This window comes from Nanorana parkeri, unplaced genomic scaffold (genome assembly GCF_000935625.1).
Source record: "Nanorana parkeri isolate BGI_ZX_2015 unplaced genomic scaffold, ASM93562v1 scaffold442, whole genome shotgun sequence".
Taxonomy (NCBI): domain Eukaryota; kingdom Metazoa; phylum Chordata; class Amphibia; order Anura; family Dicroglossidae; genus Nanorana; species Nanorana parkeri.
Genome location: NW_017306710.1, coordinates 78,589 through 95,483, shown reverse-complemented (window position 1 = coordinate 95,483; position 16,895 = coordinate 78,589). Strand labels below are relative to the sequence as shown.

General features: G+C 40.9%; 1 protein-coding gene across 1 annotated transcript in view; it reads left to right on the top strand.

Annotated features, from left to right (window-relative positions):
* Nucleotides 1-16,895, top strand: part of DCN (decorin) — a 50,880-nt gene that overhangs the window by 22,293 nt on the left and 11,692 nt on the right. Inside the window, exons 3-6 of the mRNA XM_018560242.1 lie at nt 1,259-1,371; nt 1,705-1,918; nt 5,718-5,831; nt 13,757-13,850. Of these exons, the coding sequence (XP_018415744.1) occupies nt 1,259-1,371; nt 1,705-1,918; nt 5,718-5,831; nt 13,757-13,850 (535 nt within the window). The remainder of the gene's footprint in view (nt 1-1,258; nt 1,372-1,704; nt 1,919-5,717; nt 5,832-13,756; nt 13,851-16,895) is intronic.

The window sequence follows — 16,895 nt, the reverse complement described above, 5'->3', positions numbered from 1 at the left end:
TAGGTTTTGGGCTATACTCGTCATATAAGACGAGTATAGCCCAAAATAATGTTTAAATGCACCCACTAACATCCATGGCGGTATTCCCGAGTGTGGCTCGGGGTTAATTTTCAGTACCATAAGCAGTAACCCCGAGCCACAATCGGGAATACAGTCTCTTACCTTGTCCACGATCCCCGCTGTGTCCTCGGCATAACCAACAAAGTAGGGGGAGCAAGCATGTGCCTTTACTCGTGAACCATACCAGGTCACAAGCCCTGAAGAAAAACATTCAAAAAAATGCTTGGGGTCCCCCTCAAAATTCATACCAGACCCTTTAACTGCTATTTTAACCAGACAAAGTGTACTGTCCCTTTATGAAAAAAAAGCGTGGATGGCCCTAGCCACCCCATCCAGGTTGGCACCTTGTCCCTATAATAATGTGGACAAAGGCTTTATCCCTGCCCTTTTTTGTCCTCCATTGTAATGTAGTGTCAATCAAGCTGTCTAGAGTTGTAATCCAAGTCAATCATGATGGCCCGATGCACAACGATCAATGCTGGAGAGTGCAGGGTAATTGAGGTCCTGGGACAGTGTGAAATATCATCAAAATAGGTATAGGAAGAATAATTTTTTAGCATTTGAAAAATTTCAAGAAGCATGGATATTATATTATATGACAATGGAAGGATTGATGCATTAAGGGTTTACAACTACTTTAAGCATGTCCATCAGGGATAATTATTAGGCATAATTGGTAATTGGTGTTTTTTTAAGAGAAGTATACAGTTCCAAAGAGGAACTGCAGCCAAACAATTTTTTGCTTCATGTGTTAGAGATTCCTCTAAATTTCTTGTCATTAGGACAGTGGTTATCTCTTTCTCACTTTATCCAAAACTTTAAAGGGAATCTATAATTGGTCAAATTTGTTTTACATAATTTCTTTAAGTTTATACTGATGCTTCATGTGTGTTTATTTTTCTAAAATAACAACCTCTACCCCTTTAGTAAATCAAGTGTAGTGAGGTAGTTGAGTTTCTGCTCTGACTCATTCACTTGTGCATGTAAATGTATGCTTGAGCTATTTAGCTTTGTAACAAATAAAACAGATAAGAAGACACAGAAGAACTTGTGAAATGGTGTCAAGAGCTCCACCTGTTGGCTGTATATACAAATATTAATATGTAATATTTCATGTTTATCTGCATACACAATATTTAAAAAAAATAGCTTGCAACAATGTATTACAAAACTGTTAAATCATTTCACTTTTTTTCAGGGCTGGATCAAGTGCCAAAAAACATTCCTCCTGATACCACTTTACTTGATTTGCAGAACAACAAAATTTTGGAAATCAAAGATGATGATTTTAAAAACCTCAAACAGCTTCATGTGAGATATTTTATTATTATTATACATCAAAAAGATAATGCATGTTCCTTAAGATCTCTGAGATAAACTTAGAATGAACAGACTGCATGTGATATGATCTAGAAAATGTTACCATTGCCTTTTGTTTGACTCATTTCTTTCAATATTCTGCAATGATATTTGCAGTCTTCCCTTTTTCTGCTAATTATTTTGCTATATGTATATTTGCAAACAGTAATGATGGCAATTTGAACCCACAGAATGTTAGGAATGGAAAGCAGCTTAAAGAATAAAGGCCATTAATGACTTATCTTTCAATGCAATCTCCTAAAAGTGTTTCATATCTTTTTTTAGGCATTAATCCTTGTTAATAATAAAATCAAGTCAATCAGTCCTGGTGCTTTTGCTTCTCTGCCAAAACTGGAAAGACTGTACTTATCCAAAAACAGCTTAAAAGAGCTTCCAACTAATATGCCCAAGTCACTTCAAGAGCTACGTGTGCATGAGAACTTGTTGACCAAAGTAAAGAAGACTGTGTTTGATGGACTGAATAACATGATTGTAATCGGTAAGCCATTCACAAATTTGGTAGACAAAATATGCAACAGGTTTTGGTGGTAGCCTTCCATAATTACATCATCTGGAATTAATGTGAGCATCCAATCCCATAATAGAAAATTATCTATAGAATAGGTGTTCACTAATTTTACTTTACCATCACTAAAATCTTTAAAATGATAAAGAAAAAAAGCCGTATGGATAGCTGGTACTTAACCAGTTCAGCTCTCACACCTCTACACCTCTTCTGGACTAGAGCAATTTTTTACATTTCTGCTAGGGGTCTGTTTATTTGGCAATAACTTTGTCATTACTTAAACCAGAACTAAAGCCAATTTTTTTCTACTTTGATCAGCACATCTTCACAAAAAACTTTTTTGTGAGTGTACAATGTGTACACCCCAGTCATGTCTCTGCACAGTATCTCATTGTTCTGCACTGTGGTGCAATACCATACAGTTCCATTCAGTGTACTGCAAACAAATGTAGCATGTTTGCATTTTGCTGTAGTGCACCAGGGTCGTGGTTTAAATAGAACAATTAAAAACAAATCTGTTTTCTATCGGGGTTTTTCACTAAGGAGCTGAGGGATCCAGCCTTAGCTTCAGGTTATCCTTTGGCTCTCTTCAGCCACCTCTGCCCTTTGGTTCAATCGAACTGAAGGGCTGCTGTATGGGCTATTTACAAAAACCCGTACAGCAGCCAAAGGCAGCCGAGCGGCTCAACCGAGCCGAAGGCATATGCTTTGGCTCGGCTGAGCCGAAGTGACTGCCGAAGCATGGAGAAAGGTCGGCCGAAACCGACTGATATTCATGCAAATGACAGCTTGGCGGAGCCAGTCGTGATCTCCCGACTCGCTCTGCCCAGTTGTAATAACAGATCAGCGTCCCCAAATGACCTGGGGACGCTGATCTGTCATTAAACAACAACAACTGGGCAGAGCCAGCCATGACATCATGGCCAGCTCCACCCAGTTGTTATTCATTGCCTAGGACTTGCTAGAAGACTCTGGCAGGTGCCGGCTAATCGGAAACAGTTGGTCGGAGCTAGCTGTCACTTACTGCCGTTCGGCCCCTGTGAGAATAGGGGGAACGACAGCGAGTGAGCTGCCGGAGCTTCGGCTCAGCCGATCCAGATGTTGAATTGGCTGAGTCAAACTCCTTCTGCACTTCGGCTCCGCCGAAGACAGCTGATGTACGTCTGATTTTTGCCGATGTACGGCTGAAATCAGCTGTACAAGCCAGAAGTGAATAGCCGAACAGTGTTCGGCTCGCTTCACTTCGGCTGGGTTATTCACTCGGCTGCATTCTGCAGTTTTGTGAATAACCCCTTTTGTGTTTTAGTGATAACCTGTGTTTTTCCTATTCAGAATAATGCAGGTCACCGCAAACAGTGTGAACATAGACTACATGATACATTGTAAGTTTTGTTTTGTTACGAATTGAAATTCAAACCAAAAAATGTGGATACGTTGGAATTCGTTATTGTTGCCTTTCAGAAATTCGGATGCATCTGAATATTCGAATTCAAATGTGTCCACATTTCTGAATGCCAACAATAACGAATTCCAATTCGTTGCAATCGACAATTTGGTTGCATCCAAATGTCATTTGGAATGAACTGTGTTGTTAAAGTGAAGATTCATACCGGACTCTTTAGGTCTGAGGACATGGGCCTCTTCCCCACAACCCTGGCTCAGTGGTTGTGGGGGACTGTGGGCAGGGGCCCCTTTTCATGGCCTGCCACCACATCCGCACCGGACAAACTCTCACTGCAAATGACAGCTCCCTATTTCCTAATAGAATGTAAACAAAGTCAGTGCCACCACTGAGTCACTCCTCTTCTTTGTTTCACGGAGCAGAACTGTCACTTGAATTCACGAGAATTCGTCAGTTGCAGACGAAGCGGCAGGCACCAGGGATTTTTTCTTTCTTCGCGTTGGCGAGCGGCTGGCATTGTGATTGACAAGGATCTATATTGCTGGATGACGCGATTGATGATGGATTTACATCGTGGGACTTTTTTTTTTTTAAAGAGGACCTGTTAAAACTGTGTGGTGTGTTTATTTACTAATAAAGGACTTTCAAAACCAGAGTGGTGTGTTTATATACTGTCTTACTATTTGGTGAATGAGTAGGGGTAACAACTACATCTTACTCATTCATGAGTTGGGGTGGCATCTGGGTGCCCCATTTCATAAAGGGACACCCAGATTCAGATAAGCCTACCTGCCTGCAGACCCCCACAACCACTGGGTCAGAGTTGTGGGGAAGAGGCCCTTGTCCTCATCAACAGGATGACAAGGTGCTTTGGCAGGGGGCCCTCCTCAGTGAAACACTCTGCCCACCTAAATGGTCTGGTAGGAATTTGGGGGGAACAGCCCATGCTGTTTTTTTTTTTTTAATTTTCATGTTTAACAACATAATAAATTCCATCCCATACGATTTTAATTGATCTGAACTGAAAACACAAAATTTGGATTTATCCGGACTCAAGAAAAACAAAAAATCGAATCAATCCGAATTCTGAATAATGAACTGAATTTGGTTCCGAAATAAATTTAAAAAATGATATCATATGCCGAATGAAGCTCATCCCTTTTATCTGCCGATACATGAATCAGAGTAGCTAAAAAAGTTACAATGTTTCTTTGTATCATTCTATTTCAAGTCTAAACAGTATTTATAACACTGTCACTGTGTCAGACAGCCTCTACAGCTTCTGTATTTATTCAGCAACTCCTTACTATTATTGGACAGCCAGAGATTGCGGGCAAGTGTGAAGGTATTACACATGCCCTGTGTACTTTGATGTAGATTTTTGTTTTGTGTGTAGCAATGTCCACAACTGATTAAAATTTATGTATATAGTAAACAAGAATACGGGCAGGCCTCAGTGTCACTAATGGAACGGAGTGTGTCTGGATACTTCCTTTGCTGTATACCTGTTTTGTTGGAGTCAGGACATACTCATGCAGACGAGGACCCGCCTGTCTTTTCCTTGCTAAAGCCATGGAGGAGCGGTGCTTTATTCCTATGCCTTGGTGTATGTATAGGCAGTTTTAACTACTCTATCCAAAACTAAAAAAAAATTTTGGTTATACATACACTTTATTTTTTCATCTCACGGCTGGCTCCGGCCACTTGCAATGACAGATCAGCGTCCCCTAGTTACCAGGTAACTCATTGTAATGACAGTTCAGCGTCCCCTGGTTACCTGCTGAGCATGTTCAGCCGACCCGAAGCCATGTGAAGCAAGCCGATGTACGGCTGATTTCAACCGATGTACGGCTGAAATCAGCTGTACAAGCCTGAAGTGAATAGCCGAACAGCGTTCGGTTCACTTCACTTCAGGTCGGTTATTCACTCGGCTGCCTTCGGTAGCTTTGTGAATAACCCTGATATATGTTGGCTTTTGTAAAGATCACTAATGAATGGTTTCCTAGCAGGTTCTTTAATGAATTTTAAATAATAATTGGGATAAATATTTTATCCCTTGTAACAGATATATATTATTTCATTTTTCTGTTTTATAGTTGTATGGTAATCTGAATGTGTTACATTTGTGTTTATTCAGCATTGTTCTATTTTATTTTCCTAAATAGTTATAACATGTTATCTAATTTTGTGCTCATCCTGGAGAAAATACTGTAGAAAATTGATAATCTTAAAAGATTGCGGGAAGAATATTAGCTGATGATAAATTTTGCTAGGAGTTATGAGCTATGTTTGTAGTACAGTGAGAATGGATAGGATATGTTCCTACAGCTACTGAGACAAATCAATGAAAACTGCATTATTTTTTCACAGAACTGGGCACAAATCCAATAGATAGTTCTGGGATTGAAAAAGGAGCTTTTCAAGGCATGAAGAAACTATCCTACCTCCGAATTGCAGACACTAATATAACCAACGTCCCTAAAGGTAAGAAAAATAAAATATTGAAAACACTACAGCATTTTTCTTATATTTCTATTATTTTACCAGATAACACATGCAACATCTTCAAGTGTATGTAATCTCAAAACAATGAACTTCTGTTATTTGCTCCCTTTTGATCTGTTAAATATACTATTGAAAGTGTTTTGTAATATTTGTTTGATAGGAGCAAAACAATACCTGTTAATCCTGCCAGAAATCCAGTGAGCCTATAGCATCCCGTGCATTCTGCCTGTGCTGCATTAACATCATAAACAATGTTATCAGTCCTGCCTATGTGACAGCTTTGGAACTACAGAACAGCTCCATGCAGTGGAGACAAGGCAAGGGGAAGGTGTCTTCCTGTCCTAGGATGACAATGCTGCTAGTCCATAGATGAAGTATAGTGAGTGAACATTGTCGCCATAGGACAGGAAGTGTGTTACTGGCAGGATCACCAGATGAAAATAAATGAAAAAGGTTTGTGGTGAGGTTTAGATATACTTTAGAGGAAATTTCCTGCTATTGTGACACTCACAGCTCTATTCATGAAAAAGTTTAATTGTCCACATAATGAACATTTAGACTACTTGCTTCATTTTGCCAATTATGTGATTTCTATAGTAATGAACACAGTTAAATCTAAGTTACTTCCAGAGGCGCAGTGACAGGATCTATCCATTGTCCATTCACAGCTTGCAGTGCCTTATTTTCATACACAGCTATTGCTGTCTTCAGGGCCAGTTCACACCACATCCAGTGCTTTCTGGCATGAACCAAGCCTCCCACATTCTGGGGCAGGAGGGGGCGTGGTGGTGCCATTCATGTCAATGGCAGCACATACACGCCTCCCGCTCGGAACGCCTCCCACTTGGAACTGTAACACGAACATTGCTGTACCAAGTGTTCTGGTGTGGGCAATTTACACCCATTGGTTGCCGACAGCTCTCCACTTCTGTGGAGCGGTATCTCCGTTTGTGCCGAGGGGGTCTCAGCTTGGCCAGCTGAGTACCCACGGCTCCCGACTGCAATATCATCCCCAGTGCACAACTTGTTCGTACACATGGCGGCATAACACAGGAGCTTATCGCGACCTAAGCTGTCAGTACCATCCATTGGTCCATCCAACAGTGAGTATTTTGATTACTAATATTTGCAGATACTTTCATCTCGTAAAATACTGCTATTCATTCATGAATATACACAATAAGGATCATAAATATTTGGGTTGTAGCGCTGCTTTTTTGTCTTTCTCATTGCAAAGTGATAGAAGGCTTACAGGAAACCCCTATTTGTTTTATTTCTAGAGGAAAATTGTGAAATATATGTAAAAACTTAATATAATAGAAACAACTTTTTAAATAAACAAGTTCTAATAAAAAGGGATTAGCAAATCATCATTACAAGCATTTGTTTATATCTATTTATTAAGTGCAAAAAATCCTGCTGATCATGTCGGAAATTTAGCGCTATCCTGAATCCTTTGCACTCATCCTCTGTTACATCAAAAGCCCTCCTAGTTCCTATTTTGGACTATAAAATAATTAGCCTTTATAATGTAGAGATCTAAAAGTGGAAGTGATTGAGTAATTTAGCAAAAGACATTGGGCAGAAGGGACACCTCAGTCTACAAAAATGCTGTGCTTTATTAGTCTATTTCTAACAGCCTTCAAAAGGCTGCACTTGCAGGGTCTTTAAAAGGATTAAACATGGGGAAATGTGGATGCATTGCAGAGATGTACTGTACATAAAATAAAAAGGGACTCTTAAAGAGTGGTAAAATATTTTGGGAAAACCTTAATTCTTAACTAGTGATATACAGTATTGCTGATAGATACTGTGAAGTGCATTTTACATGGACAGCAAAGTGAAAAACATCTGGAATTAAAGCTCACTAAAAGAAGAATGTTTAAACTGCTATTTTACATGCTTTGTGAGCATGTAAAATAAGATCACGGCTGGCTCCGCCCAGGTGTCAGAAGCAGGCTGTCAGCCGGCCAATAGCCGGCCGCTCGGCCAGCTTCGGCTTTCAGCACTGCTCAGCCGAGCCGATGCATGTGCGTTCGGCTCGACCACGTTTCGCCCCGCTCGTGTTGCCGCCGTGCGCCAGCGGAGCCGATGCATGTGCGTTCGGCTCGACCACGTTCGGGAGCTGTACGGGCTATAGTGAATAGCCCGTATAGCACCCCTTCGGTTCTACTGAACCGAAGGGGTCCTGGGACCGCAGCTAGCCGAGGGATCGGCCGAAGCTACGGCTAGATCCTTCGGCAGCTTTGTGAATAGACCCCTAAGTGATCACAAATGGCTGATGGATCAGATCAGCTCATGGTTTCTCCTTGCAGACAGTGGTGACTGTCAGTCACTTCTCCCCACAGGGATCCCTCCCTCCCCTCTCTCTTTTCCTCCAACACTTATTGGAGGGACAGACAGGAGGGGGCTGGAATAGCTGTCTCTGGCTCTAGAGAGGCAGAGCCAGCTGTCAATTAGGCAGTGGGTGAAACTGACAATATTGTTGCGATCTTTCCTTGCTGCAGTGTGGCATATAGAGGGATGTAGCCCAATATATATTGACTTTGGGTCACAGGAGGGCATTAGTAAACCTACTCCTGTGACCTACAAGAGAACTAAAGTCCAAAAAAGGTTTGGCTATAGTTCTCTGTTAAATCTAAGTTAAATAACTTACTTGTGGAGACATTGTGAATAAGCTGTATTAAGGAGAAGCAACCATAGGAAAAAAATCAGTTTCCAAATGCAAAATTATAATAAAATGTGCTGAGATGCTGGCCTTGGCTTTGTATAAATAAAGAGTTTATTTTGATGGCCATTCTATTTCCTATGAATTAGCTGATTGATAGCCAGTAAAAGTCTTTTGAGGACATTCTTATGCGGTCATAGTTGGAGTGAATTCTAAACTTTCTTAATCTCAACAGCTGTCTGATCTGTTTATTGGATGAATAGAAAGGGAGTTTCCATAAATGCGTCTGAATTTTGACCCTAAGCAGTTCACACCTCAGTATTTTTCACTTTGTCTGAAGGGTGTCACTCAAGGATGTATATAAATGATACTCATCAAGGACAGTCATTAGAAATCTACATTCCCTGATGCTCTTTACTGAGTATGTCATTAACTTCTTAGGCCCCATTCACACCAGATGTGCTGGCATCTGTTTTTCAATGGATGCCAATGCAAGAACATCTGAAAATGGATGGGTGTGAATGGGAGAAGTTCACCCCAGTGCCTTGCATTGATGTCCGCTTCCCTGCGCTGAATAAGAGTAGAACAGGCTCAACTTTTTTTCAGCGCAACACAATGCAATGCAACATGTATTTAAAACACTTCAATTAAACATCAACAGACATGAATGCAAGGTAGAACCAATACTCGATAAGGCTTAGTGTAAACAATTAAACAAAAACATAATACGTCTACGCACCATTTTAAGAAATGGCAGAGGGATGAGCAGCACTCTGAAGCAGGCTCTGCTGCATGCACATGTGCTGACATGCAGCCCACTGACAGGAGGAGAGAGCGGAATAAAAAGACAGGTGAACTCATCACTACTGCTGTTTATATTTCCAGCCAGTAAGCTGGGGGTGTTTTTAACCAGCAATGCAGCTGCAGTAGAGGTTGAATGAGTGTCTCTGCTGTCTGGCAAAGATGCCTAGATCACAAGACTAGCTGCACATAATTACATATCCTATAACTACATAGAAGGGCAAATAATTGCAGGTGTGTCAAGCACCGTGCTGTAGTGGTTAGCACTTCTGCCTTGCAGCACTAGGTGTCCCAGGTTCAAATCCCATTGAGGGATTAGCATGTTTTTCCTGTGCTTTAGATTGTAAGTCCTCACAAGCAGGGCCCTCCTTACCGTCTAGAGCACGGAGCTCTAACTCAGGCAGCCATCCGTCTCAAGCGCTGGCCACACCCCCCACCAAAGACTTTAGATTGCAAGTTTATTGAGGGCAGGGACTGATGTGAATGTGTGTAAATTGTCGGCGCTATATAAATACCAATAAATTCCAGCGTGAACGAGACATCCTGTTGCAGATTAAACCCCGTGGGGGGGATTTATAAAAACTGGAGCAAACAAAATCTAGAGCAGCTTTGCATGGCAACCAATCAGATTCTCTCTTCAGTTTGTGCAGTTAAGATTTGAAAATGAGAGAGAGGCTGATTGGTTGTCATGCACAGCTGCTCCAGATTTTGTCTGCTCCAGTTTTGATAAAATTCCCTTCTGTGTATTTATCTGTTTGTTTGGAGTTCACCTTTAATCTCTTTTTGATTGCAGAAATCATAGTTTTGTACATTTCCTATTCATTTCCCCTCCCACTCCCGAGGGCAGCTGAGTGAATGACCGATCAGAAGTGAAGTGAGCCGAACACTGTTCGGCTATTCACTTCATCGGCTTGCTTCGTGTGGCTTTGGATCAGCCGAACATGCTTAGCATGTTCGGCTGACCTGAAGTGCAGAAGGAGTTCGACTCAGCCGATCCAACATCTGGATCGGCTGAGCCGAACCTCCGGCAGGCTTCACACTGCTGCTCGGGCTATTCTGAAAGATCCCGAACAGCAGTTTGAGAAAAGCCGAATGCCGCCGAGCGGCATTTGGCTCGGCTATTCTGCTCGGTCCCTCAGAGGCACCGAGCAGAACAGAAAAAGAGTGAAAAAAGTTAATAGAAAACGATTGTGCAGAGCTAGCAGTGACAGCTAGCTCCGCCCAATAGTTTCCTATTGTCCGGCGGCTCTGCTGCTGTAAAAAAAAAAAAATTAAAAAAATCCCCCGGGCGCTCTGGGAGCCCCCCGCTCCCGGCCGCCAAGAAGAGAAACCCCGCTGTGTCTTTTTTTTTCTTTATTCTGACACGAGCGATGTCAGAAAAAAGAAAAAAAAAAAAGACGAATTCCCATTCAAAAGCATTGGGAGTTTACTATTGGCTATTTCAATTTGCAATAGCCAATAGTAAACTAGCATTGTACCCGCCCTCTGCTGATGGACCTGATGGGGAACTGCAAAAGAGGGCGGGTACAATGCTAGTTTACTATTGGCTATTGAAATTGAAATAGCCAATAGTAATGTCCCAATGCTTTTGAATGGGAATTTTTTTTTTTTTTTTTTTTCTCTATTCTGACATCGCTCCGTGTCAGAATAAAGAAAAAAGACACAGCGGGGTTTTTCTCCTTGGCGGCCGGGAGCAGGAGACTCCCGGGGCGCCAGGGAGAGTTAGATGTTTGGAGATCAGTGTCCCTGGTTAGCAACCAGGGACGCTGATCTCTCTGAAAGTGGCCGGAGCCAGCCGTAAGATCACGGCTGGCTCCGCCCAGCTGTCAGAAGCAGGCTGTCGGCCGGCCAATGGCCGGCCGCTCGGCCAGCTTCGGCTTTCAGCACGGCTCAGCGCTCGACTGAGCTGCTCGGCCGTGATCGGGAGCTGTACGGGCTATTGTAAATAGCCCGTACAGCACCCCCTCGGTTCTCCTGAACCGAAGGGGTCCTGGGGCCGAAGCCAGCCGAAGGATCGGCCGAAGCTACGGCCAGATCCTTCGGCAGCTTTGTGAATAGACCCCTAAGGTTTGTCACCTTTCTGCTTTCTTTAGTACTTGCTGGCTTACTGACCTGGAACAAGTATGCACAGAGCAGTTGTCTTGATAAGGATGACAGCTCCAGATCAAAGACCTGCAGAAACAGTTCCTGTATGTCTATCCTGGCAGATTCCAATTACACTAAAAGCTAAAATGGATGGAGGATCAGTTACATTAGAGAAATAAAATTATTTCTAACATTTTAAATATATTTATGCATGTAAACATAAAAATACAGACATAGCTTTTTCTATGCAAAGTAAAACCGTTTCTGTAAAGGAAATCATACATGTATAAAAATATGATTTCATTACAGAACCTTTATGTTGTTTCATTTTTCTTTTACATATTCACTCAGAAATATTATTCACACACCGTTCACATTTTTTAAAATTCTGGACAGAGTAAGGAAAAGAGTTAAAACTTTTGAGAGGGTGCCTGTTCCCCTCACAATTAGCCCAATTTACTTTAGGATATTGTATGTGTACATGGTGGCGCATCTATCATGTGCAAAGAAGCCAATCATAAGTTTGCGGAATTGACTGTGTTCTGTGGTGCCTGAGAATGTGCACACGCTGAGGCTGATTTACTAAAGGATTTGAGAACATTCACACAATAAAATGTGTTGAGACTCACTTCAATTATACAATCATATGGAAAACCATTCCTGTTTACTTACCTCATCGCACACAGAAGTGTATCTACTATAAAATGCGCCTATGGCGCCCTGCCCAGCTTCTGGTAGTTATGTCACTGGTTGCCAGGAGCTCGGAAGGACGCCTGCCAGAGTGAAAAAAAAGTCAGCTGTCTCTGTGGGTTGGCAAAGTTTTGCTGACCCATGGAGCAGTGCCCCCCCCCTTCAAGTGGGCTATATGTGCTATGCCCTGGAATAACTGAAATGAATATTCACACAATTTACTATGTAATCATTCCCAAATACTTTAGTAAATCAGCTTTGCAGACTACAGCGTGTATGCATAGAATTTACTAACAAGGAAGATTTGCTATGAAATGTACACTCCAGCATCTGAACATATGCTAGCTGAGCCATGGCATGTGTAAAAAAAATGTATTTCCTTGATTTTCTGTAATGTTTTAGGGTTTATGTAACTGCTGTTAACAAGCCATACATGGATAAAACCGTATCTTGTGAGAACATCTATCAAAAAAGCTTCAGTGAACTACACCTGGATGAGTACTGTACTTTTCAGTTCCTTGTATGCATACACAGAGGTTTACACATTAGGTGCTGTATAAGTTTTCATTTGCAAATATACATAGAAGCCACACTGCCACATTGCTACCTGGTCTAAGGCCACACCATCTGCTTTGAAAATCAGTGTACAATCTATACAATCGGTGATTTCAATAACTATGTGCGCACATACAATATATATGTACACACATGCAAGACTGTGATGCAAGCATACCAGAACAATTTAACCTTTCTTGGATTTATTTACTATAGTAAATTATGCCCTTTGGATCTCAGTGATCACCATCTCTGTGGCAGAACCTAAAAGAGGTCTTGCTCATCAGGAACCAAAACTTTATTGAAAATCTGTCCAAAACAAATACTAAAAACATTGGTTAAAGATTACACTTTGAGCATTGGAACATAAAAGTATGGAAAAGTGATGTCAAACCACATAAACTACTCAATCACTTCCACTATCAGATCTCTACAACATCAAGAATAATCATTCTGCAGTGCACAATTAAAACTAGGAGGGCTCTTTGATATAATATAGGAAGTTTGCAGAGGACACAGGACAGCTATGGATTTTCGACAAGATATAACAAAATGCTTCCAACTGTATATTTAACTAACCCAAAATTGAGCAAACAAAAGTTAATTGATAGGCTTTCCATACACTTTAAAGTTGCATACTGTTTGTGAATGATTATTCTTGATGTTGTAGAGATCTGATAGTGGAAGTGGTTGAGTAGTTGGCTGCACAGTGTCATTGGTTGCTAGGACTCTGCACAGCCAACAGCAACCTAGTAACCAATGATGCTATGTAGCCAACAGTGTTCCAGCGACCAATGGCACTGTGCAGCCCGGGGACCAAACATGTAAAAATATGGACATTTCAACCTCAGTGCCTTCCCTCACATACCTCCATGCGACAAACTAATGTACATGTCTCCCACAGGTACATGAATCTGTTGCTAATTGCAACATCTGTCACACGAACTTTAGAAAGTTTTCTTGTGAATGTCTACGGCACTCTTTGTGAATTCCAGGGAATTACTTTTCACAAGCCCTAGTAAATTTTGATGTAGATTTAATGGGCTTTTAAAACGGTACATACATTAATTCCAGCTGATGTGGTTTACTTTCTTTTTTTGTTTAGGTCTGCCAACTTCTCTAACTGAGCTGCATCTTGATGGTAACAAAATTGCAAAAGTTGATGCAGACAGTCTCAATGGCCTGAACAACCTTGCAAAGTAAGTACAGTAATTAAAACCGATTTTATGCCTTACCTATAAACAAATGTTATGTATTGGATAATTATATACTGTGTATACTTAGACATAAATATCATATGCAACTTATTTCTATCAGGTAAATCATACTTGTTAAGTTTATTTGAGGTGACATCTGCTATTCTTTATGCAACCCCATCTAACAGTACCTGTGCATAAAGGCTGTTGTAAGTACTTTATTGTTTATAACATCTCTAGCAATCCCTAGATAGTGGCTGTGAAAATATGCACCTTATACAATTACATAATTCCTCCTCTTCCAATTGGAGGTGCAACAAAAAAACATTTGCGACAAAAAATATAGTGTGTAAGAACACTTTTTGGATTATTATTGAGTCTGTTTAAACAGCCCCGATGCTGGCGACGTACACTGTACGTCGTCAGTCACGAAGGGGGTTAAGAAAACTTTATATTTGGACACACTATATTACTAATTTTTTGTCGCAAAATTTTTATGTTGCAACTCCTTATGGACTATTAAGTTGGGATAATTTTGATGCACTTTATTTATTATTCATCACGTTTGATGTTATTTAGCACAAAGCGTTTATATCCACATTTAAATTGTGTTAAATATTGTGGGATATATGCATTCAAATATAGATTATATGCACGTTTGCACGGAATAGAGACTCTGCACCTTATTTTTCATGAGCTGCCACCAGGATAATTAAACTGGCAGTTCACTCTTTAGAGGCTTTTTTAATCCTCAGTTTTTAATAGGTACAGTCCATTGATTGGTGACCCGGAGCGCTGCACATTTACTATATACACTACTTGACCTTAGTGTCCTAAGTACAGCTGCTTTAACATTGGGTATTTAGACACATTTTTTCACTGTCCATAAGCGCAGATTTTATAAACTTTATAACATTTTTTGGATATTCATAATTTATTTTTTTCTTAAAAAAATATTTTTGCTTCATGGAATAGAAGGGTCTGCCTTATTTTATATCCAAATGCTCTGCGAAAATTTGAATTTCATTTTTGCACCATATTATAGCCACTAGATGGAGCCGTGGAACATAGGAATTTCAGTCTTCATTCGTAGTTCAAGAAAACCACAAACTATTGCGTCCGTTTTGCATTTATAGCAACCTATTACCAACAAAGCACTTCCTGGCCTCAGAACTGTGGTCAGATGGCTTAGAAGGTCCAAGCATGGGGGTTTTCTTATGTGCCGGCCCCCTCAATATAAAAGTCATGGTTCCCAGCCAAAGTCAATAAAAGTCCAGGTTCCCAACAGACTTTTGTCCTCTTTGTCTGTTGGAGGAGACATCAAGTAAGTCGCAAACATACTCACTGTGTGTTGGACAGACCTAGAGCAGATAGGAATATTTCACAGAGTCTTTGCAGGAAGAGCTAGTTGCTACTGCTGCTGATTGCTAAAACCACTATATTTACAGTGAGCCACATACATTCATTGTGTTTTAGACAGACCTGTGACAGATACTGATAGATCACAAAGTATTTAGAGGAAGAGATAATTGCTACTATGCTACCACTATACAGCAATGCTGCAGCTGAAAACTGCTATATATAAGTCAGTCATATACACAATCAGGAGACTTGGAGTAGATAGAGAGAAATCACACTGTGCTTGTAGGGAGAAATAGTTGCTGCTATTCTATACAGTTCTGTAGAAAAATGCTATACCAAGTGCTGTATAGTGCTACATTACAGTGAATCACAGATCCAACTCCTTTCTAGAACTTTTTGTGTGTGTCTGCAACAACTTCAACAACAACAACTTCAGTTGCTGTTTAGCTGCTGGGCAACCCTTGCAGTTTTTGGTGCTTTATTTTTTCACATTTCTCTTTTATAATTTTGGTAGGTTCTTTTTCTTTTGGGGTCAGCAGTGTGAACTGACACAGGCAAGGTTGCCCTTTGTTTGCAGCACATCATCACATACTTGTGCAATACATTTAAGTGCACCGAAGCAGCAAATCCTCAATTCCCCTACTGCCATAGATGCTGATAAAATTAGGCAATCCTCTGTACTCATAATGTCAGACAGGCCTAAAGGGAAAAACAGAGGTTAGACACGTCCAGTTCTGCACCTGTAATTGAAAAAATGTGCATAAACCATATGATTCACTCTTCAAGGTAAAGTTTAGACGCCAAAGACTATTGGGTGTCCAAACTGGTTTACTGGCCATAGCTTGCACAGTGCACTCTAATTTTTGGTTTCAAAATAAAATACTACCTAAAAAAGCCCCTTACATAGTGTGCCTCAAGTCTGTGCAATTTCTGTGAATTGATACACTGTAATTTTGATTTATTGATTAAAGCCTTTTTTTTTCAATAGAAACATTTCTCCTTTTCAAAATGTGTCCTAGTAAAAGTGCTAAATAGTGGGCACGGTGTCACTAAAATATGGTGCTGGCTTTATTTTCTGTAAAAAAATAAACTCAGATCAACAGCTTTAACAACAAAAAAATCTTGAAGGAGGGTATCTAGAGTCTCAATGCAATACCAGGAACAGAGTCGCTAATGGACTGGATGATGATAAGTCCGGTAAGACCTCCAAAGAGTAGAAGTGTTCTGCTATTGAGCAACAAACAATAACAGGTAACAAAAAAAAGAAAAGAAAAAGCATAAAAGAAAATGAGATGAGGAAAATAAGTCAAAGAGAAATAAATAAAAGCGTTCTGTGGGTAGTGGGGGGGGGGGGGGGGTGGGGGGGGAGGAACAGGTAGTCTTACCTGCACACTCTTCAAGCAACTTTCCTTTCTTCCCCCAAGATCTTGGGACTGCCGGTCCCCCACACTGCAGTTTCCCTGCAACTACGTGATCATCTTGGCGGGCAGCAGCGGGAGAGAGCTGGGAGAGACGGGGAGGAGGTGCGGCGTGAAGCATGCAATGCGCGTGGAGCCGCAAACCAGGGCAACTAATCGAAAGCTGACTAATCGATGATGGAAAACGTTGATAACATTTTCCATCATCGATTTTAATCAACTTAGTCGATAAGTTGTTGCAGCCCCGATACCATCAGTCTCTGTACAT